This window comes from Kwoniella mangroviensis (genome assembly GCF_000507465.2).
Source record: "Kwoniella mangroviensis CBS 8507 chromosome 1 map unlocalized Ctg01, whole genome shotgun sequence".
Classification (NCBI taxonomy): Eukaryota; Fungi; Basidiomycota; class Tremellomycetes; order Tremellales; family Cryptococcaceae; genus Kwoniella; species Kwoniella mangrovensis.
This window is the reverse complement of record NW_027062533.1, coordinates 5188252-5209571: the sequence shown is the minus strand read 5'-3', so window position 1 is coordinate 5209571 and position 21320 is coordinate 5188252. Positions and strand designations below refer to the sequence as shown.

At 46.6% G+C, this 21320-nt stretch overlaps 10 protein-coding genes across 10 annotated transcripts; 6 read left to right on the top strand and 4 right to left on the bottom strand.

The window, feature by feature from the left end:
- Positions 1-60: 60 nt before the first annotated feature.
- I203_101960 (uncharacterized protein) lies at positions 61-430 on the top strand (the record flags this gene model as incomplete). The annotated part of the gene is made up of 2 exons (XM_065516996.1): positions 61-78; positions 143-430. The coding sequence occupies 2 exons, from the start codon at positions 61-63 to the stop codon at positions 428-430; spliced, it is 306 nt and encodes a 101-aa protein (XP_065373814.1).
- A 1232-nt stretch (positions 431-1662) lies between these two features.
- I203_101959 (uncharacterized protein) lies at positions 1663-3099 on the top strand (the record flags this gene model as incomplete). Its single annotated transcript, XM_065516995.1, has 8 exons — positions 1663-1705; positions 1768-1818; positions 1880-2013; positions 2068-2235; positions 2287-2405; positions 2449-2635; positions 2687-2836; positions 2887-3099. The coding sequence occupies 8 exons, from the start codon at positions 1663-1665 to the stop codon at positions 3097-3099; spliced, it is 1065 nt and encodes a 354-aa protein (XP_065373813.1).
- Positions 3100-3349: 250 nt separating this feature from the next.
- I203_101958 (uncharacterized protein) lies at positions 3350-5065 on the top strand (the record flags this gene model as incomplete). Its single annotated transcript, XM_019146463.2, has 10 exons — positions 3350-3452; positions 3515-3739; positions 3788-3922; positions 3983-4019; positions 4073-4141; positions 4193-4287; positions 4343-4378; positions 4438-4728; positions 4795-4977; positions 5031-5065. The coding sequence occupies 10 exons, from the start codon at positions 3350-3352 to the stop codon at positions 5063-5065; spliced, it is 1209 nt and encodes a 402-aa protein (XP_019003996.2).
- Positions 5066-5171: 106 nt separating this feature from the next.
- Positions 5172-6498, bottom strand: I203_101957 (uncharacterized protein; the record flags this gene model as incomplete). The annotated part of the gene is made up of 2 exons (XM_019146462.1): positions 5172-5516; positions 5566-6498. The coding sequence occupies 2 exons, from the start codon at positions 6496-6498 to the stop codon at positions 5172-5174; spliced, it is 1278 nt and encodes a 425-aa protein (XP_019003995.1).
- A 583-nt stretch (positions 6499-7081) lies between these two features.
- I203_101956 (uncharacterized protein) lies at positions 7082-8418 on the bottom strand (the record flags this gene model as incomplete). Its single annotated transcript, XM_065516994.1, has 10 exons — positions 7082-7158; positions 7231-7354; positions 7416-7433; positions 7490-7715; positions 7781-7797; positions 7935-7948; positions 8001-8044; positions 8096-8233; positions 8288-8341; positions 8399-8418. 10 exons carry the CDS (start codon positions 8416-8418, stop codon positions 7082-7084), a joined length of 732 nt encoding a protein of 243 aa, XP_065373812.1.
- A 45-nt stretch (positions 8419-8463) lies between these two features.
- Positions 8464-11477, bottom strand: I203_101955 (uncharacterized protein; the record flags this gene model as incomplete). The annotated part of the gene is made up of 14 exons (XM_065516993.1): positions 8464-8574; positions 8631-8774; positions 8828-8855; positions 8909-9010; positions 9066-9103; positions 9210-9228; positions 9276-9313; positions 9362-9468; positions 9520-9679; positions 9726-9782; positions 9838-9989; positions 10033-10120; positions 10165-10390; positions 10444-11477. 14 exons carry the CDS (start codon positions 11475-11477, stop codon positions 8464-8466), a joined length of 2304 nt encoding a protein of 767 aa, XP_065373811.1.
- Positions 11478-12017: 540 nt separating this feature from the next.
- I203_101954 (uncharacterized protein) lies at positions 12018-14150 on the top strand (the record flags this gene model as incomplete). Its single annotated transcript, XM_019146460.2, has 10 exons — positions 12018-12189; positions 12245-12494; positions 12548-12570; positions 12623-12702; positions 12761-12996; positions 13049-13077; positions 13131-13445; positions 13500-13538; positions 13760-14050; positions 14104-14150. 10 exons carry the CDS (start codon positions 12018-12020, stop codon positions 14148-14150), a joined length of 1482 nt encoding a protein of 493 aa, XP_019003993.2.
- Positions 14151-14779: 629 nt separating this feature from the next.
- I203_101953 (uncharacterized protein) lies at positions 14780-17208 on the top strand (the record flags this gene model as incomplete). The annotated part of the gene is made up of 10 exons (XM_019146459.1): positions 14780-15220; positions 15281-15393; positions 15475-15585; positions 15647-15774; positions 15830-16024; positions 16098-16254; positions 16312-16365; positions 16429-16617; positions 16695-16794; positions 16888-17208. The coding sequence occupies 10 exons, from the start codon at positions 14780-14782 to the stop codon at positions 17206-17208; spliced, it is 1809 nt and encodes a 602-aa protein (XP_019003992.1).
- Positions 17209-17746: 538 nt separating this feature from the next.
- Positions 17747-18397, top strand: I203_101952 (uncharacterized protein; the record flags this gene model as incomplete). The annotated part of the gene is made up of 1 exon (XM_019146458.1): positions 17747-18397. The coding sequence occupies one exon, from the start codon at positions 17747-17749 to the stop codon at positions 18395-18397; it is 651 nt and encodes a 216-aa protein (XP_019003991.1).
- Positions 18398-18824: 427 nt separating this feature from the next.
- On the bottom strand, positions 18825-20470 carry I203_101951 (uncharacterized protein; the record flags this gene model as incomplete). Its single annotated transcript, XM_065516992.1, has 11 exons — positions 18825-19031; positions 19105-19202; positions 19251-19334; positions 19387-19447; positions 19516-19604; positions 19664-19749; positions 19805-19879; positions 19930-20022; positions 20090-20145; positions 20211-20352; positions 20409-20470. The coding sequence occupies 11 exons, from the start codon at positions 20468-20470 to the stop codon at positions 18825-18827; spliced, it is 1053 nt and encodes a 350-aa protein (XP_065373810.1).
- Positions 20471-21320: the final 850 nt, after the last annotated feature.

The window sequence follows — 21320 nt, the reverse complement described above, 5'->3', positions numbered from 1 at the left end:
GGTGGCACTCCTCGTCAGGACAGGGTTGATGGTTACACTCCCCGTTCCTACCGTGCAAACATGATGGACGGAGACCATGTAAGTGGTAACTCGTCATACACATGGAAATATCCAACTAACTGATGTCGTTTTGTCCAATCAGCCACGACGAAGCCTTCCTCCCCTCGAACGCTCCATGGCTTATCCCAGCTCTCCCTCTTCCTCTTCTTTCGGATCAACACCCCAGGACTCCAGGTCTGATTCTTTTGTCCGGTCCACCCACCAGGACGGACCGAATATACAGTTGCCTCCTCTTCGACTTCCCCCTATCCGTAGTGCCCTGCCTGGTAATCCCTCCACAACATTTCACTCTCCGTCCTTGCCAATCTCCCTTAGAAGCTTCGACGGTCCAACTCGTGATCGCCAACCACATATGGACGGACATCGTTAACATCATAGCTATATAAATTGACATTTATATTTTAAGTAGCTTTCAGATTCACTCGACTTGACAGTACATATTTGCATAGAGGAGAGAGGAGCCCAAACGCTATCAATCAAGATCCATTACATCTCATTGGCTCATCATGTGATCGAGTAATATGTATTCGATTTTATATCGGCATCATTCAGTATTTTACAGCATACTTCCAGAGATCTGGTAGCCGCACTATACCTGGAGAGCAACTCCCATACGGCACTGCGAATGCTACTTGACGATTGATGATTCTTATATACTAGCAATGGTCCCATGTTATCGATGTGACTCTGGACTGATATTGGTGGTACATATGATTCTTTCCTTGGTGACAGAGCATGCGTAAGAATCCGTACAATCAAACTACACTATCAATGATGGCTGTTCTTAGATGTAAACACCACTGATTGATCATTAACGAGAAGATCATATGACTGCATTATCGTGGTAGCGATCAATCAGAACTGACACATGGAGTCTTTAAGGTCCGATCGGGGGAAAGACACAAACTACTGGACCGATGAAGTCCTCTCACCATTTTAGCGTACGTTACTGATCAAGAGCCTTAGCACTCAGAATGAGTCCAAAAGACCGCATCACCTCCATTCCTGTCAGCAGAAGAGACACTATCGATGATCAAGCGCCCCAAGCGGGTTGATCGATAATATCAGAGAAGGCTTCGACGGTCAAGCATACCAAGGAGTTGAGATGCTCGAGCAATTACACCAGTATCTTGGGCTTTGTCAGTTGGTGACGGCCACGAACGAACCGTCTCCATCGCAGATATAGCCAGGAATGTTCCAACGATCCGCGGCCTGACTCTTCGATGTCGGTTGAAAATCAGGAATCCGAGTAAGTTCAGGTATCTGACATTGGTCCTATTCATATACCGCTCCCTATTCCCAGGCCAAGTCATCAAATATGTGGTATAAAGTCGAATAAAATACATACATATCTCGATCTTACTTGTTATATTGAACGGTGAGGTATGATGGGTTGCACTTGCTTGTGTCATCTGACATGCCTAACTGTCTCTGTCACCACGCGCCTGACATATCAGACAGCTGGGGTCTCCGCTTCTGGTATCTGTCATTGGATTCAGGCAGCAGGCGTGTGTCAGCATTCGACTATTTGTTACTTTTGTTACTGGTTCAAAACTCCTGCTTTGCCTCTATGGGTCAGTCACCAACACAGACGCAACAGTCATGGATCTAGCTGTGCGAGAGAACAGTCAAAGGGCTGCTCGATGTAAGTGTCCGGAACGTTGGGTGGGTACAGTCCGGTCATACTGATAGCATCTTCTGCCATAGGGGCAAAAGGTGTCAAAGTCGGAGAGGGAACATTTGCCAATGTATATAAAGGTTCGTATCTTGAGTATTGCTAGCTGTCGTCATGGGTTGAACCCTGAGATTCCCATTGCAGGTATTGAGAGATCGACAGGTCGCAAAGTGGCCATCAAGAAGATCAAGGCTGGGGAAATGAAGGATGGATTGGATATGACCGCTTTACGAGAAGTAAAGTTCCTGCAGGAATTGCATCACCCTAACATCATTGCTGTCAGTATGCTTCTCATCGTACACAGGATATTTCTGACGCAGTGTTTCACTTAGCTTCTCGACGTCTTCTCGGTGAAACAGAATATCAACTTGGTTCTCGAGTTTCTCGATACCGATCTTGAAGCTGTCATCCGAGACAAAGCTTTGATCTTTCAAAACGCAGATATCAAAAGTTGGATAGCCATGTCGTTAAGAGGTCTGGAGTATATCCATAGAAATGGGGTATTACATAGAGTAAGTCAATGCGACTACGTACAAACGCTGATGTCGTAGGATTTGAAACCCAACAACTTGCTTATCGCCTCGAACGGAGAGCTAAAGATAGCGGATTTTGGTCTGGCGAGAGAATTTGGAGACGCAGGCAGCAAAATGACTTGTCAAGTGATCACTCGGTGAGTCTCAAAACTATGGGGCACTATAGCTGATATATGATAGATGGTACCGACCTCCAGAGCTTCTGTTTGGTTCACGTTTCTACTCCACCGCCGTTGACATGTGGTCTATCGGGACCATATTCGTCGAGCTCATCCTTCGTGTGCCCTTTTTGTCAGGTGAGACGGATATTGATCAGCTCAAGAAGACATTCCATGCTATGGGAACGCCCACTGAGCAGGATTGGCCGGTGAGTATTCCTAATTTCATTGTCGGGATGTTGCTAATTAGCGACTGGTAGGGACACACGAAGCTTCCAGATTATCATGAGATCGGATCGTATCCTAAGAATCCATGGTGGAACATGATATCTTCCATAGGCAAGGAAGGTCAAGATCTCGTCAAGGACATGCTCAAATACGACCCTGTAGCTCGAGTCTCTGCCAGAAAGGTGCGTGAGATATCTGCTCATTCACGTTCACGCTAACTGGCCTGCTACAGGCGCTCGAACATCGCTTCTTCTCGTCATATCCACGTCCGACTCCCCCAGCATCATTACCAAAACCCTTAGCCGAGCTCCGACCTCGTGCTCTGGCTCCTGACGAGACTCAAGGCAAACCCGCTCTGAAATCATCTGGAAGTGGAGCAATGAAACGCAAAGCTGAGTCACCTCAACCTGGTCGTAACGTGGCTCGTAAACTTGTATTCGCTTAATGTATCTGTGCAAGGTATGGTATCCCCACATGTATAAATGTTGTATGCATAGCATGATCCCCTATGTATATCGTATATACGTATAGGTATTGTATACAGATATACGAGTATAGTATGAATTTGATTCCGCTGCGGCGTGGATCACTGGATTACCTTACCACCTCAATTGCCTGCGTCGGTCTTGTTGTTTTTGTTCATCTTCACATTCACCCACCATCTGCTCTCTTCCTCACTTCAACAACCTGGCATCATGGCAATCTTCAATCGTAAATCCAAGGATAGGCCATCCGACGTGGATGGGGCCGCTGCACCAACCGAGAAGGAGAAAGTCAAATGGTCAAAGAGACCCGCGAGTCCGTATCACCTCTCATCTTTACCCCTTACACGAGTAACTGACGAAGATTACGCGTTATAGACACCGCTTTCAAGCAACAACGTCTCAAGGCATGGCAACCAATCCTCACTCCTAAGGCAGTATTACCTACCTTGTTTATCATCGGCCTGATCTTCGCTCCTATTGGAGCTCTAATAGTATGGGGAAGTGGGAAGGTGACAACAATAACTCTGGACTACACTCAATGTGATGTCGACGCTCCAACAGATGGATCTTTCCAATCCATGCCAAGCAGCGCTTACGATTGTGAGTCAGAGATCTGAGTGAGACTTCGAATTGACCTTTGTTTTCTAGATGCGTTCAAGTCGGGCTCGTCAGATACAAAGTCGTCCATTTCCGCGCCCACTTGGTCCTTTAGTAATGATTCGTCCAGATCTGTTGGCCAGGAGGCGAGATGTGAGATCGAATTCGAAGTCCCTTACAACTTGGGTAGGTACTATTCTCCTATGCATGGGTGTATAACAGGCTGACAGAATAAGGCTATTACAGGACCCGGTGTATTCCTATATTACAAATTGACCAATTAGTTAGTTTTCTTTCCACTCCCTTGATAGTCTACTTCGCTGACCTCAAGTTCAGTTACCAGAATCACCGTCGTTACGTGATGAGTTTAGATACATCTCAACTAAAGGGTGACAGAAGATCTGCGTAAGTGATGTAACCCACATCAAACGTGGTTCCAGACTGACTCCCCAGTAGATCTCAAATCGATAGCGGGGATTGCAAACCTATCACTTCTTCGGGAGGCAAGCCTTACTATCCTTGTGGGCTTATCGCCAATAGTGTTTTCAATGGTGAGAATATTCACGTCTGAGAGAGTATGTTGCTTTGTGTTGACTATCCATATAGATACATTTGGACCAGTGGTACTTCTCAATGCTCAGAGTGAGTCGACAGGACTGTCATCGCGATTAGCAGGATCCTTTCTGACACCGTCCCCATAGATGGCGCTCAGAACCAGACCTACAATTTCACTGAGAAAGGAATAGCATGGGGAGGTGTAAAGAAGAACTATGTTGTGACACCAGGCTATGATTCACCTTCCGATGTCCTACCACCTCCTAATTGGGTTCGTCGTTATCCCGACGGTTATACAGAATTCCCCAATTTATACGAAGACGAGCATTTCCAAATTTGGATGAGAATCGCAGCATTACCTACTTTCAGAAAGCTGTGGGCTCGGAACGATGATGAAGTCATGACTCAAGGAAGGTACAGAGTGTCTGCATACATGAGTGAGTGAAGCCATTATCAAAAATTCCATCATATTTACTACAGACTGACGATTATATGTAACCCAGACTATCCCGTCAAACAATTCACGGGAACAAAATCCATCGTCATCTCGACTGTATCATGGATAGGAGGCAAACAACCATTCTTAGGATGGGCCTACATTGCCGCAGCTATACTTTGTGTCGTTCTCGCTATCGCTGGTCTGATCAGACATCTCGTCAAACCAAGGAAGTTAGGGGACATGTCACGTAAGTTGGTGTAAACACCGGAAACTGGCCAATCTCGCTAACCTCTCATATAGTTCTCTCGTGGAATCAACCCAACTCAGGTAGATGATGCAGAAGAATTTGATTTGAGATTGTTTGAAGGTCGATCTTTTAGTATACCCGTATGAACGAATAGCGCGATCTACACCTGAATGCATCATTCGCTTTGTTATGGATTAATACCACATCGATACACTCCATGCGGGATCTGTTCCTTCTGCCCTCATAGCATGCCACCAACCTGGAGGCATCACCATCATATCACCAGGCTCCAACAGTGTTTCTAAACTTCTCGGCCATACATGATCAAAAAATTCTGGATAGGTTGATTCTAGTTTCTTGAAATCGTCTATCGGCTTGAGAATCGGTACTTTTGAGGTATTCGTCATGTACTGGTCTGCAAGACCGTCACCGACTTCTGTCTTCTCTCCATATGCGTGCATATGAGGTCCACAGGAAGGAGGAGCGAGCCAAACACGTTTACGTCCCAGTACCTGAGCATAGCAGTTGTAGTACGGGTCCTGGTGCCAGGTCAGCAATCGATTCGGGTTGCCTACAGGCTTAACTCACCGTATGCGCTGGACTGATGATCTCACTATTCCCACTTCCCACCCAGACATTTACAATCAATCCATCATCATTTGGAGGAGACGTGTACGAAGAGGTTTCATCCGGCGGTGGTGGATTTGACCATACGTAATCCGGGAAAGACATATCTTTTTCTAATTCCGGGAACTGATCGAATAAAGCATATTGGGCGAGATAGAGAGGTGATCCCGGTCCCGTAACACGCCTCGCATCATCGGTCTGGTCCATTTTGAAGCCTGCTCGATGTAAGAATTCCGTGAAAGGGACGATTCGTTGAGTCCAATTCACATCGTCATACGCCTTCCCTACTTCGACTGGTATTACACGTCCCCTTCCCACAGTGTCTAGAAGATACTCTGCGGATGACCAACGATCGCAAGCTGGCCAAGGTGGAGAAGAGGAGGTCCCCTTGAGATAGCCGCGAATGATGAATGGATGATTCAGGTGATTCTGTAGGTACTCTTCGATGGATGGGGGTTCTTCCAAAATTAGGATAGGGTTAGGAGCGTAAAGAAGAGATGTATCGATAGGTGCATATTCGATCTTGGATCGCTTCGCCCTGCTTCTTGATCCCTCAACGTCATCACACCTCCAAGGAGATAGCTTGCTTTGTGTGATTTTGATCAGATCTAGAACCCATTTCTTCCTCCCATTCCCTATAGCACCAGCGATGATAATCGCCTTATCAAGTCTACGAATAGCTTCCATCCAGAACCCTTCGACTTCAACTTCTTCATGTGTTCCTTCTCCTGGACCTGTAATTAGGTCATGAATGACGCGTAAGAGTGAAATATCCGTATGTAGGCGAAGCCAGTGTCTCGGAACGACGTTGAAGGGGATAGTGTTGATCATTTCATGTGATAGGGTCTCGAGCGTTTTCAACTTGAGTAAGACCATGTCCATGTTCATGTCCATGTCTGCTCTGCTGTGACTGGTAGCCTCTGCCGTGACTTCAAACTGCAAGAGCATGTCTACGCATACGGACACGATGCCAAGTACGGCGGGACCGCATGCCTGTATATCTGATAGGAAATAAGAACTCATCAGATAGACCCCATGATCTACAGATGGAATCACTCACCCCAAGTCTCCTGGCAATCTCCATTCTTCAGCTCTATTGCCAAATCAGATAGTATTAATGTCGGGACATGGCCAGAAGCAGCGGATGAGTCCTGATGCATCGCAATGCCATATTATGAGCGGCCGAGCTTGCGAGATGACATCAAGAAGAACGAAGAGGCAGATATATGATGACGGATCGGAAGTTGATTGGAGATGAGACGACAATTGGACTTTTGTGCAGTTCACTTGACGTGCGTGACTGACTGCTAGACTGATCTCATCAATTTTGTGGCATATCGTGATAGGTGCTCGATTACACTTTTCACTTCTGACATCCTGTCACATTCCACTGATACTCTATTCAAGACATGCTTATGCTCTATGCAAAATCGATGTTATCCAGTCACTCTGCCAAAAACATTCCGCTCTATGCTTATTATCCAGCAAACAGTCTAATGATGAGGTACATCGTTGAACAGATGAATCGGAAAAGAGCCATCCCAGCAACGAAGACTGGAAAGAAACAAAGCATCAACAACAAACCTCGTCAGGTCTATCTATTTCATTGAGCAATTGGAAGCTCACTCAGTATGATCAACATGTAGACCGCAGTACGAGAGTCTCCCGCCGAGTCAAAGGTGGAGGTAACACCTCCCGACAAAATTACGCTGGCCAATAACGCATTCGATAGCGACCAACAGAGAAGCAACTATTTGTTGTAGACTGATGTCAGCTGTGCGGTATTGCACTTTGAATCATCGCCAACTCACGTTTGTCCTAAAATTGGCCTATTGTAATCATGCGATCAGATACAATGATTTTTCTAATTTTGAATGACACTCACATAGATATCCTTCTGCGCCTGCTCCGAATTGTCCTTTTTGTTATCGAGCTCTTCCACTCGAGTCCCTTTCAAACGGATGTTGTCCAGTGCGTCTTGATAGGCGATATCGATATCCTGCTGGGCTGATACTAATTCGACTTCCACATGCTTTCCGATACCCTGGACGGCTCCGAGGTCACTCTCCTGAACCGAGTCTGAACCTTTAGTACCCCATGACAAATCATGCCTGGTAGATAATCCGACTACTTTCAGTATGCAACCTTCGGGTTGTCGAAAGATAAGTAGACTTACAGGTTTGAATACGCATACTGTAGAATATGTCAGCTGCAACTCAATTGGGGTCGAAAACCTTAAAACTCACGGCATTGAGCTTGAAGAGGCGTTATACTTGAGGGTCAGCATACAACATAGCTGGAGTCAAGGAAGAATGCCCGATATAACTTACAACATTGACATATGCTGAATAGGACGAATCAGCAGCGAATCAATGTGCTGCAAGAAAACAACTTACTAGGGGAGAATAATATGTATTGAATGAAGCACGTGAAAAGATGCCTACCAGATCATTTAGTTTCATATGCTTTCCTCACACAGCTCGGAACGTACCATGGGTCCAGAGCAAGGACACTGCTCGCCACGAATATACCATAGGTAGAGATCAGTGACACTACCATACGAGAGAAGACAGGACTATCAAAATTCTTGATTGCCTGAACCGCACAAAGCACCGCAGCAACGAGCATACTGACACGCCTAGTCAGTTCAGAATCCAATTGAATGATCAATACCTTTACTCACTATGTTGTCAAGACCGCAAAGAAGTAGATCGTCGCTTTGTACTTCCAAGGAGAACTGGGAAGTGAAATCAGCATGTCTCATCACTGGATGATTCGCGACGAGGAACTTTACCCTTGAGGCCGATTACCCATACCGAAAATGAAACAAGCCACCAGCGCACCCAAGTAACCGTACTATCATGGTAAGCTGAAACTCTCCTTTGTTTCACTCACCTGTGCGATCGAGTTCAAGATATCGATACGAGGAATATTGAAGGCATCTCCTTCCAAAGCTCGAGTGAGAATCACCTATCATGATTGATCAGCGTTATAGTGCCATATCTCAGCAGGAATTTACAACTCACAAAGAAGATGTAAAAGTTGGCGAGAGAGAACCACGCGAACAACAGATTCAGAGCGTTGTATGCGAATTCTAACATCAAAGCCAGCTTTCTCAAAAGAGAATGATCCGATCGCCAGATTTGCGCAACATGGATGAGTGAGTACACCTATGTGATATGTCATCAGTCGCAATTGCCATAAATGAATGAGAATGACTTACAGCAGCAAAGAAGGATCCGTTAAGCCACCTAAAGACACTGTGATTAGCCTTTACAGATGGAGGCATGGTGGGTGGACCTACCTTCGACGTTGCGCGATAAATTCAGGAATAGTATCAGGACAATCGGTCTCTCCCACAGCGGATTTGACGTATTTGAGGACCCAGTTCGCTTTTTTCTTTGCGCTATCAAAAAAGTGAGTTTCAGTTTCAACTGGAAACCAAGATATTGCTGACTCACACAATCTCAAAGCAAAGGATACGATCCTCAGCAAGATACTATAGTCAGGAAAATTTAGCAAAAAGCACTGAAGTCTCATGGGGAATCTCACCCTATCAAAACAGGAGATTAGCGAAATCCATCCCATGGGAGTAAAACACCTACATATTGGCAGTAAATGTATCTGCTTTACCGGTATGCAAATTCTCTCCTTGAAAGTAAGAAGCTAACGGCCCAGTACCATCGGCATTGTTTTGGAGGGCAATCCACTAAGGCAGGCATGAGAACAAAATTTGCAATATTCGTTATTCGCTCACCCTGTAAGCCGAGAATGCTCCTGGAAGCACCGAGCAATATCCAAATAGACTTTCCATCGGCTTGTCCAGTATATTCGACATTTTATACTCGAAACACTGAGCCGCGACTGCATAATATAGATTAGTGGATATCTCTCAGATGTTCGTTCTCAACTCACCCAGCGGGTTGAGCAAACTTCGCCATGTCTTGCCCTTGAACGTTGCAATCTCACCACAAGCTCCACCAACATTCGAGTTAAGATCGAAAGATTTCCAAAGATAATACAAAGATTTTGGAGCCGGCCGCGTACCAACATCCAACAGGATGCAGACATTGGGCTACAAGATTTTCAGCTTGGTTCCTTGCACATGGTCATATACTTACCGAGAGTAGAGGAGCGAAGGCATTGAAGAACCATCTGTGCGAATTGATCTTCTTGGCCTATGGTAGAAAGATTGATCAGTCATGTTAATCAACTTCGATCACGTTCACTTACGTTCTTTTCCTTCAGGCAGAAGATCATCTGACATGGCACAATACCTTTATCTGGGTACTTGAAATGCAGATCCGCGTCCAGCGCAAAACTGGTGGTATATTCGAAGACGTGGGCGGTAACTGGGCGATCCTTGACCTTGTTCGTCATAGCACCTACGTTGGATCAGCAACATGATCCTGATCAAAAGATGCTTACCTTCTTGATAAACACCAAGCGCAGCAAGACAATCTAATACTCGAGGATTAACCGCTTTACGCCCGTCTGCAACTATGCAAACCACGACCTGGCATCTCATCAGCATTTATTGTCTTCGGCATTTTCCCTTACCTTTTGCCATCCGTCTTTCCCCCATACCCTGGAATTTTTCCTGCCGCACAGGTGTGCAATATTCTTCATCACTCCGTATAGCGTCCGACAAAATAGCTCGGCGTTTTCATTGTACATTGTAATGACGATGAAGAGCTCGGTTTGACGAGGAGGGTCGGTCATATTCTGACGAAGTCTCAATCCGGAAGCAGGGAAATCATCGGGATCGGTAGTTACGGCAGTATACCTTGAACATAATGTGAGCTTTCATGGAGTTGGCTGTCTAAAATAGACACTCACCTTGTACTTTTCTGCTCCTCAACTCCTTTAACGGGTAAGAATTGGGCGAGTCTGGTGGGGATAGGCATATCGACTGCAAAGAAACCGTTATCATCGAGGGTAGCTGACTGCTTGATCCGACGATGTCCCGCAGCATTATGGGTTCTTCGACCTACTCGACCCGTTGGAGCGGGACCGAAGTGCTGAGTCGTTGATGCAGCCATATCTGGATGTGCAGATAGGATTGTCGGATCCGTTGGTCCACGAATATGTATGCTTGGTACACCGCTTGGATCCGTTCCGACAGCGCCTCTGAAAGGGGGAAGAGAGAGATCGCCATCATCACCTCCGAAGTAATCCACAGGTTTTTCTTCCCAATTTCGCTGATTGAGAGCCCCCGGTTGATCTTGCAGAAGATTTCCGTTGTCCAATAAAGCCTTCTCTACATCGTGTTCACCACCATAATTGTATGTCCTCTCATAGCCCTCCTCAAAGCTCTCATCTAGTCCTGGAGAGGGAGAGCGAGAAGACTCTCTTGCATAGCCCGGACTGTGGGAGGTCGCGAATCTGATTGTATTGGATTGAGTGAAGCCCACAGCTAAGTTGGGATGATTGGGATCGGGTGGAGGAAGATAGGACGGTAGGGGCTGACCATATCCTGGAGTCGCGCCGGTCTGTGAAGGAGGCTCTGCAATCACTTCTCCCCTTGAGCGTGCTAAAGCAGCTTCGAAGAAAGGCAGACGATTGCTCGCCAGCTGCGAGGACGCTTGCGCAGACTGCGGCGGAGGGATGGCATAAGGAGGGTTATAGGTCTGCTGTATGTTGGGAGTCTGGGCTGGACCCGATGGGCCGTAAGCTAGCATCCGGGTTCCAGTGAATGGATCGGGACTGGCTGGGAATCGATGATCATAGGGTGGTGCAGGTGATGGGTTTCTGAATCCTTGTGAGGGAAGAGCAGCGTATGCGGGTGAGTGGCTGTCTGCCGAGTGAGAATAAGTGGAAGCTGCCAGGTATGGCTGTGGGCTGGGAGGTGGTTTGCGGGAGGATATTGGCATTGCAGGATGTCGTGATGATGGGAAGAGTGTGATGGGATGAACAGGTGTGGTATATGTACATGTATCTTAGGAATGTATAAAGTATGGTATGGATAATATAAAACCAAATGGTTGCACATGTGTGTTTGTGTATCTGTTTACGTTTGTCATCGAGCTAATTAACCGCGGAGAAAAAGAGAGATGAGATTGGAAACGGGGCTAGTAAATAAAACAAACAAACAAACAAACAAAACAAATAAAATTGAAAAATCATGCACGTCATCTCTATCGTTACGTAAAATCAAGCTCACCTGGCCTGTGCGTCATTTCGACGGTGATATCTTGGGATCAAATCCTCCTCGTCCATTGACCTTTCCTTTTCTCTCTCAACTTGTTCCCTCCTCTCCAGTCTGATCTCATACATGGATATATTTCACTCTCTTACTATTGTCAACTCCTCTGCCCATGATTGGCATCACGCCAACTGACGTCGTTCCTCTCGTTGCGGCTCGCGAATCTCACTGCTGCACGGGCATCACTCAAACTCGACGTCCTTTGAAGATGAACGATCTTCACCAATCTCTCCCTTCCCAAGCTGACGTTATCCCAGATCAGCTCGTCTTTCCTCCATTCCTGTCAGTCCCGCCTATCATAAATCTCAAACCTATCTCAAAGTGGAACGACTACGGGTTATGGCTCCCCAAGACTGTGAGGACTGACGAGACCGATCAAGGTAGGTACGAAGATGGTGAGCATCATCGGATACTTACAGTTCACTACTCACCCAGCCTCAACATTTCAAGCGAGTCCATGCGATAGTACCGACACTCCTCTGATCTCAGTCGGACATCCTTTTGCTGGTCTTTCCTTCGAAGAGAAAGAGGAAGCGAGGCGAAGCAAAAGAAGAGAAGCTGATCACAGGAAGAAGGACGCGGCTGGAAGACCAGGTTTTCGCGTCGCCAAAGAGGAATGTTGGCTCATCGGACATGATCCCAACTGGAAAGAACCTGAAGGAAGTAGTAAATCGGATTATGACGAGTGAGTCCATGAGAAGCTTTGAGTCGCAATTTTACTGATCATATCCATGATAGAGCGATACCACCTTTCTCACGATGTAGGTTCGCACCTGAATATTCGTTGACCCCTCCCAGCTGATCATACAACAGTACTTTCCGCCACTAGAGACTTTGAATACTCAAGACAAGCTGAATTCCAATTCACTAGAAGCAAGCGGCTGTTCCAATTGGTAGGTGGGCCACATCCAACAATCCAAAGATTCACCACCCAGGCTCACGCCATTATAGATTCGCAATGCTTTCGGTCTGCGAAGCTCATTTCAAGGCAGACACTGGTCTGGATCTGGTCCTCACGGCTACGAATATATTGCTCCGACATCGCATGCGAGCAGAGGCAACGAGTACGCCCCTTTTGAAACCGACTCTGGTCCGGACGTAGACGAGGTCTGCATTCTCCTCACGGATCCAGAAACCTGTGTTCGTGGGCTTCTTGCTTTGGCCCGACGAGAGGCCGAGGCTGGATGGTGGGTATCTTGAACATCTAGCTGGTAACGACGTTGACCTTGTTCATCGTAGGGATTTCGAACCTGCACATAAGTTTACAGGTATGTCTTGCTGTTCTCGTCATACTGAAGGTGCTGATGATCGATGTGTGTAGTCATCACTGCCGCATTCTTATCCTTCCTCGTACACTACGATGTGCTGCCTGAACCCGCATTGCAAGCTTCTCTGAGAAAAGCTTGTGACATCGCTCGTTCTGCACCACAAGCTCTACTCGATGCCAAGGCGTTGGAAGACGTGTTGAGCTCTGGTACCGGCTGGAATCGTGCCAATTGGACAATGTTTGGCGGATCGTGGGGTGGAGCAGAGCGAGGAGGGTTGGAGAAAAGCTCAATTAGCTGGGGTAAACAGAATGCCAATCAAGAACCTTCGGAAGGGGTTGCAGATGACGGTGGATGGTCTGTGAGCAAGAGTGAGTAGAAAATCCGTTCTCAAAGCATCGAACCCAAGCTGACACTTACCTCAGTCTTTGATGATCGTCCTGTCGCTTTGACCAAAGAAGAGGGTCAGTAAACCACTAAAACAATGACTGTCCCTACTAACGCCGCTCGGTAGTGTATATTCATTTAATTCCATTCGTTCGACCACTTGACATCGGTCACATCTCGCTCATCCAATACATCCCTTATGCTCGTAGACGCGTAATATCTGTGCTCCCACCAATCAAAGAAGGTCCTGACGTACCAGCTTATGCAATTCGCTGCCATCGTTTGGTGACTGCTACAGCGCCTTGGACTGCCAAAGAGAAATGGCGAACGCATAATCGAATCAATACGGACGACTCGTACGACGACGAGGAATACTCGGCAAATGATGATTCTAATCCACTGGATCAAGAAGTCGCGACGGTGGATAAGCCCGATCGCCTCATCATTTGGGTTGAGGATCTTGGTGAAGATCCCTCCCTCGTCGACAAAATGGTCGGAATGGGGCTTCGAGGTCGATGGGGTCTTATGGGCTACAAAAACGGTTCCGAGAGCGACTTTACCCAATGGTGGGCTTTCAAGGCTAAAGATTGTGAGTGAAACGACTTTCTTCTTTACTTTTTACCGTCGCTGAGTACAGTTTAGATGTACTGCCTTCCTTCTGGTCTCCTTCTTCGAGTACTGCTAGCTAGACACCATCGCCTTGCGTTCCCCTCGATGTTGGGGTCGCTCAGCAGGATTCATTGTCTACCTATCTACCAACCTCTTAATCACGTCTCCGAATCCCTATTCCGTTACTATTTGGTATCGATCAATTCACCACTTTCAGAGCCATCGCAGGTTTCTTGATCTTTCACTGTATCTACCCTTATCGACGATTTTTCTATTCGAATCAACCACACTTTCCGTTGCACATAGCAAACGCTCAGATATGATTAACCTCTTCCAACAATGTGTATCCATAACCATCCATACTATGCATGTGAATACCTATTATGCAATGTCTGGCAGTATATTCCCTTCAGACACAGGCTCGAGGCTTCTCAGAACTGTTTGTAACATTGATAGATCTAAGAGATTGTACATTCATTCCATAGTCCCTCGTCTCACTCAACTGCTGAAATACGGCCGTACCGGATCGGGTGTTTTGCCGAACTTGCCGGGTCTCGGACTAAACCGATGGAATTTTAGCGATGCCAAACTCGCTGTCGATTTCCTCGAAATGTCGCCAGATGCATGAATCGACTCATCATTTCATTATGCGTATATTTTTGGGAATGCGTGTAGTTGCTTCTCGAACGGACCATTGACTGCTCCTATAATGACCTGCCTACATGAAAGCAGCCGCGACGGACTACAGTCGACCACGACATCAACTACTTTGATATCTTCGGCAGTGCCGACTTCAGCCAGTACAGCAGAAAAGCTCGATGCGCCCGCAACTCTTCCAGATGGCTGTACGCTTGGACCAATCTTAGGCAAAACGTCTCGTGGTATTATATCGCTATCAAAATCTTCTGAGGAAGCAATAGAGGAGCATGAAGAAGTTCGTGTGATATGGGTTGATTTCCCTCCTGGTTCGCAAGAGAACCCATTCTTCTTTTCGAAACGACGTAAACTCGGTATAATGGCTGTAGCCTTGTTCTTCGCAAACATCACAGCATTTGAGACATCTTCGTATTCCATTGGTATACCGTCAATGAAAAGGGATCTTGGTGCGACCGATCTGCAAGCTGCCGCAGGGATATCTCTGTACGGATGGGTGAGCTTTCAGTACTTATCCACTGTGAGGTAAATAATTTAGCATCTGCTTGTGACAAAGGGCTTTGCGATTGGACCCCTCGCCATAGCACCTCTCACAGAAGAATTCGGTCGTTATTGGATGTATATAATCTCGATACTCACCTATACTTTGTGTCATCTATCTCATGGAGTGTGAGTGTGTCATCTGCCCTTCCTCGACGTGCTTTTCGTCTTCGAAAGCTTTGTTTCGCTGACTCCTCTCTCCCATCTTAGAGGCAAAAACATCGGTTCAGTCCTCATTGGAAGGTTTCTCCTTGGTATAACAGGGTGCGTGGGCGCGACAGTGGTGTCTGGATCGGTATCGGACCTCTACCCTCCCCAAAGGTGAGTTGTCTTCCGCCTTTAATGGCATCACAGTTAGGCTTATCATGGTATATAATCCCAGACGTGGTATTCCCATGGCGTTGTTCACTCTGTCAGTAGTTCTTGGGCCTGGGATGGGAGCAGCAGTCATGTGCTGGGCCGAAGCGAATTCTAGGTTAGAATGGAGATGGATTATTTGGATTCAAATGAGTGAGTTGTCCGCTTACATTCAAGGGAATATACTGATGCAATCTAACCCATATAGTCATCCTCGGTGTGTACTGGCCAATTACGCTTTTGATATTGAGGGAGACTCGGGCTCCAGTGTTGTTGAGACGGAAAGCAAAGAATCTGCGGGATGAAAGAGGTATGCAAGATGGTGGGAGATATACAGCAAGAAGTGAGGTAGACAAAGAACCTTTCTGGACCGCGATGAGGAAGAGTCTCAGTAGACCTATTCGTGAGTGAAAGATCGATTCGACAAGCCGGCATCGTTCTGTACTAGTACACTGCTCAATCACATACTTAAGCAGTGTTCGTAACGATGGAACCAGTGGTCACCTTCTTTGCGATATGGGCGGCTTTGGTATGGGGTGTATTTTTCATACAGATTGCTGGTCTACCGTATGTCTTCAAGACTATTTACGGCTTCGGAACCACTGCTGCGGGATCAACGTACTGGGCTATAGTGTGAGTTTCACGGTCACTTTCGTTGCGGGCTTCTCGTCGCTAATCATGTCTGTTCAGTATTGGTACTGTCATAGGGTATTTCCTCAACTACTTCCAAGATGCCCTATACAAGTACGTGACTGTCGAGTTGTGATCATTCCCTCATATCTCTCGATGCTGATCTTAGCTTTTTAGGAGGAATGTTGGTCGTATAGGAGTAGAAGCACGACTGTATGCACCATGTGCAGCAGGTATAGTGTTCGCGATAGGATGTATCATATTTGGACTTACCTCGGTCCCCAACGTTCACTGGATCGCTCCTTGCATCGGTATAGCGATCATCTTGGCAGCTGCATTCACTATATATCAGACGTGTTTTATCTAGTGAGTGTTTCAGCATCAATTCTTTCATCCTCGACAATCGATCAGCAGAGAAAATCGCCGAGCTGATCACCATTCAGTCTATCGGAGTGTTACGGTTCTCATGCATCTTCAGCTGTCGCTGGCATGTCCTTTCTTCGTGTCTTAGTCGGAAGTAGTTTCGCTATGTTCACCAATCAAGTGAGTTATACGATTTACCCAACCCCGATAGGCTTGTCGGCTGGTCGAAAGGCTCCAAGGAAGACATACTGAACGCCAAAACTCCTTCGATAGCTATTTGATACGATGACCCCTCGCTGGGGGTTGTTCATGATTGGCTGCATCGCACTTTTACTCGCACCTATTCCCTTCATCGCGCTGTTCAAGGGCCCTTGGATCAGGGAACGATCTCCATATAGTAAAATCTTAATGGCTGAAGAGAGGAAAAGGATAGAAGCGGAGGGTTTGATGGAAGGTTCAGATGATCTAGAAAGTAGAATGGAGCATATGGAAGGAGAGTCGGTCATGGAAGACGACAGGCTGAGGGACGAGAGAGAACATCCACACAGGCTACAATCCAACCATATTAACGATGTTCACAGAAAGGGACATTGATCTATTTCAGACCAATGCATATGATGTGACACTTTCATGGTTAGCGGGATGAAATGGCTCAAAGATTCGTTCAGCAGAGTTCACTTACGGAATGAAACCATCTCTCATGTCTGTGCTGCATCTTGAGCGTTTGTGAAAGTAGTCGGATTAGCCATGATGTATGGTTCTAGTGTCATATCCCGCGCCTCCGTATCAGATAGTCGCAGTTAAGTCTGTTAGTGAGCGATAACGGCCGAAATCTGGGGATCTCAGTTACTTTACTGAATTAGAGGCTGTTGATTGTGAGCCATTTCGTTTGAATCGCTCTACGCGGCCCATGCTGTGTGCCAAGGCAACGGTTCATCATCGGCGAAAATAACATCATCTGATAACCGCTAGATCTCTCCGCGCAGTTTTATACTTAAAACAGTCTACCGAGGCCGCCCGCCTCATTCATCTCTTTCTCTCCGTTCTGTCTCTCGTAACGAAGAAGACGATCAAAGCAGACACGTCAGTCGCGTCTCCTGACAGAAATACCTCCTTGTGTCCAACATCTCATATGCAACTTCAGAACGCTTCCACAGCCGGTTACGGCTATGTCGTTTCTCTATCCCAGAATGTCACCTGGTCATACCCCTTCCTTCCTGGAGAACCACCCAACGTCATCCGGTATCAATTCGCAGCCTGTGTTCCCTCCAACATCACTATAGCTAGCACTTGCTGCTCAGCTGTAAACGGTGCGTTCGTCGAAGAGTCACTGAACAACTCCCGTTCACTTAACGAAACCGAATTGCAAAGCATTCTTGGTAACGGTACCGGTCGCGGGGACTACTATCGAATTGGAAATCTCACCACCGCTGCGGATGCAGGACAGGTCGGTAATATCCATTGGTGCACGATGGCATACAATCCAATATCGTCGCAATCTCTCCAAGGTACAGGTTATCAATCGTCAAACTCGTTAGGGAACGTACCGGAAAGTATGAACAAATGGATTCAATGCTTCAATGATAATGTCCCTCAAGGTGCTGTCAACAACTCTCAAGCTGCATACGTTTGTGCGACAGATGATGTCAGAAAAGGTGGAATCATAGAAGGGTTCAATAGATACATAGAACAGAAGGGAAATGGCTCGGGGACTAGATTAGCGTATCCCTCTTGGTACAGTGTGCTTGGGCTGATGGTTGGGCTAGTTGCTTGGCTGAACTGAGGTAAGTAGGCGGTTGAGATCTAATTGAGGGTTTCTATGCTCGATGTACAATATTATGGTTCTGACGAGCCGACCTGCTGCAGGGTCAACGCATCACTTTCAGGTTAAACGATAAAAGAGCGCACTGTATGGAACGGACACCGATAACAATGAGGATATGGAGAGCTGTAGAAATAGGTGAAAGGCACAGACAGGCCTGTGTAACATCTTAAAGGAGATTATGCAACTCTTATGTATCAATCTCAGTACTCTCCGCGGTCCACAAACATGTCCAATCGGTCGTACAGCTGTCAGTGAAAGAGGAGAGACACAATTTGACCGGAATGCATGGCATCCATAGTGTACAGGTGGCTCCCTCGCTACCTCGTTTATCCGCCTTTTGTGAGACTCTGTGCTTCATTCTCCAATCCATTCACTCGTCAATCTCTTAATTCGCAATGATGTTGAATCTATCTATCAAACTTTGAGTGGTATCCTTGACAACTTCTTCGATGGGTCGGTATTTTATACCTAACATCTTTTGCGATTTGGCTGAGTCCATGAAGTTGGCCACGGCGTTGATTCTTTCTCTGGCTCCCGGTGAATCATCGCCTTTAGGAACGTTGGGTAACTGGGGGAACTCGTTGTTCAAGATCTGTACAGGCATACTAGTCAGCATCTCACATGATGATCGTTGATCAGGAAGCTCGGATGTCGAGAACACTCACGACGCAAACGTCATCTCCACTGTATCTTTCACTACTAGCCAAGAACCTCTCTCCACTTGCTTCGGGCACTGACATGGCTCTCACGTGAATGAGAGCGACTATTCGTGAACGCCGTAAGAGCCTGTAGCGTGCAAGAATCTACTGACCATCTCGAACGTCTACAAAACTGGAACCTGGTTCTGGAAGGTCCTTTTGGGTCCTTTTACCACTTACAAAAGGCCAAATACGACCTGCGGACGTTGTGTCAGCTTTGAATTAGTAGAGAGTTGGAGACGCACTCACGACTGATCGAGTCATTCAGGCTCTCAGGAGAATCACATTGGTGGATGATGGGTCCGTACGTCTGCGACGTATCAAGTGTGGATCAGCTTCCATGACTTCTCATTTGGATGCAAGCAATCAGGTGCTCACCATGACAGGATGAATAGTAGCTCCATCGAACTTGGGTTTTTCATCTTCGAAGAATTTCCAGAATGCTTTTTCGGCCAAGACTTTACTGGCTGCATTTCATACGTCAGTATTTGCTAGAACGAAGAAGAAGACACGATATATAACTCACCTCGGTATTTATGTCCACCATCCGCGTTACTGCCTAACTTCTCACATACTCCTACACTGACAGTGTTCCAGCTTGTCTCATCGTATCTGTGACAAGGATCAGTCAGATGTGGAGGATCTTACGAAGCGATAATGATCTCACCGGACAGGACAAGGCATCTCTGGATCATTGACTGTGCCACTGGAGCTGGTGTAGACGATTCGACCGATGTCGGGGCTGAGATATTCCGGTCAGTGTTGTCAAATACCTTAGAACAGAAGACCTACTTGTTCTTCTTGATACTTTTCAAGACATTGACAGTGCCGTTGACTGAAGGCACAAATAGATCCTCAGGGCGCTTAGCGGCGAAAGTGACGGGACTGTCGTGTAGTGCAAAATCTGTCAGAAGCGAGAATGGATGTCAAGCAGAAAGGGTAACTAGCTCACCTGGCGGTATGCGCTACACCGTCTACCCCCTTCACAGCTTCATCAAATGCCCCTTCCTGAGGTATTTGTCAGCCTACAACACGTGATGATGGGGAAGTTGGGTCTCTCGTGTCGGACTAACCTTGGCGATATCTCCAACTATAACATATTCAAACTTTCCCTTTGTATTCTTGAACAAAATGACAAGGTAATCTCCCTTGGAAGCTGATCGGACAGTTCCTCTGACGTTGTACCCCTCGTCGAGGAAAGCCTTGGCAACGTGTCTGACAGGCAAGAGATCAATCAGGATCATGTAGAGGTCCTAACTTTTCTGACTCACGAAGCGATGAAACCGGATGCCCCAGTAACGAGGATCAAAGAGCCGGGTGGAACAGCGGGCATTGTGAGGACTGTCTGGTGAAGTGTAACTTGATTCAATGAGTTAAGATATGGCGAGTTGCTGGAATTAAAGCTGTCATGGTGAATAGATGAGGTCTTTTAACATAAAATACCTCAGGCATCCTAGGCCATAGGTGTTAGCAGGTCGATACTCGGTCCGACATAGATAGGGCGGTCTCGTTGCTGGTTACTAGAACCCGAACTCCCGAGCAGATTACTTTAATTGAGGGCTAAGCCATTGGACGCAGATAAGCATGTGACTTTGGTATTTTTTCTGTATGTACAGTAGTGAGTCGACCATCCTGTCAAGAAATGCATTCGTTCTGGGCATAAGCTCAAGTAAGAATGACCATTGCTATGGGAATACGGAAGCTGGCGCGTGCACGGTAGTATACGTATATCAAGGACGCGGTTGTTGATAGCAACTCCTTGTTATGGTTCATTTCGTATGCTCCTGACTAATCAAGTAGATTGCACAAAGGACCCAGAACTCGATGCATGCAACGCCTTTACGCCCTCGTCGAAACGAACCCATCAGGTTACTCACCTTGTGCTTATCCACTTCAATCCCACACCAAGGGCGTAAAGGACCAGGTGAGCTCCGCTTTTCAAAATGAGCTCCACCTGATCATTCACGATTTTTGCTATCTCATCTTCACAAATATGTTCACCTTCCAGCCGTCATGCCAGACAGTCGATAAGGGTCAGTTGATCATAATCTGCGCGGAGAGGATTGATTGAGATGTGATCGACGTACACGGCGAGGACATCATGTACCTCAGGATCTTCTGTGCGTATTCATCGATTTCCTACCCGTGAAAACCTGATGGATGAAGATATTGATGTGTTCATA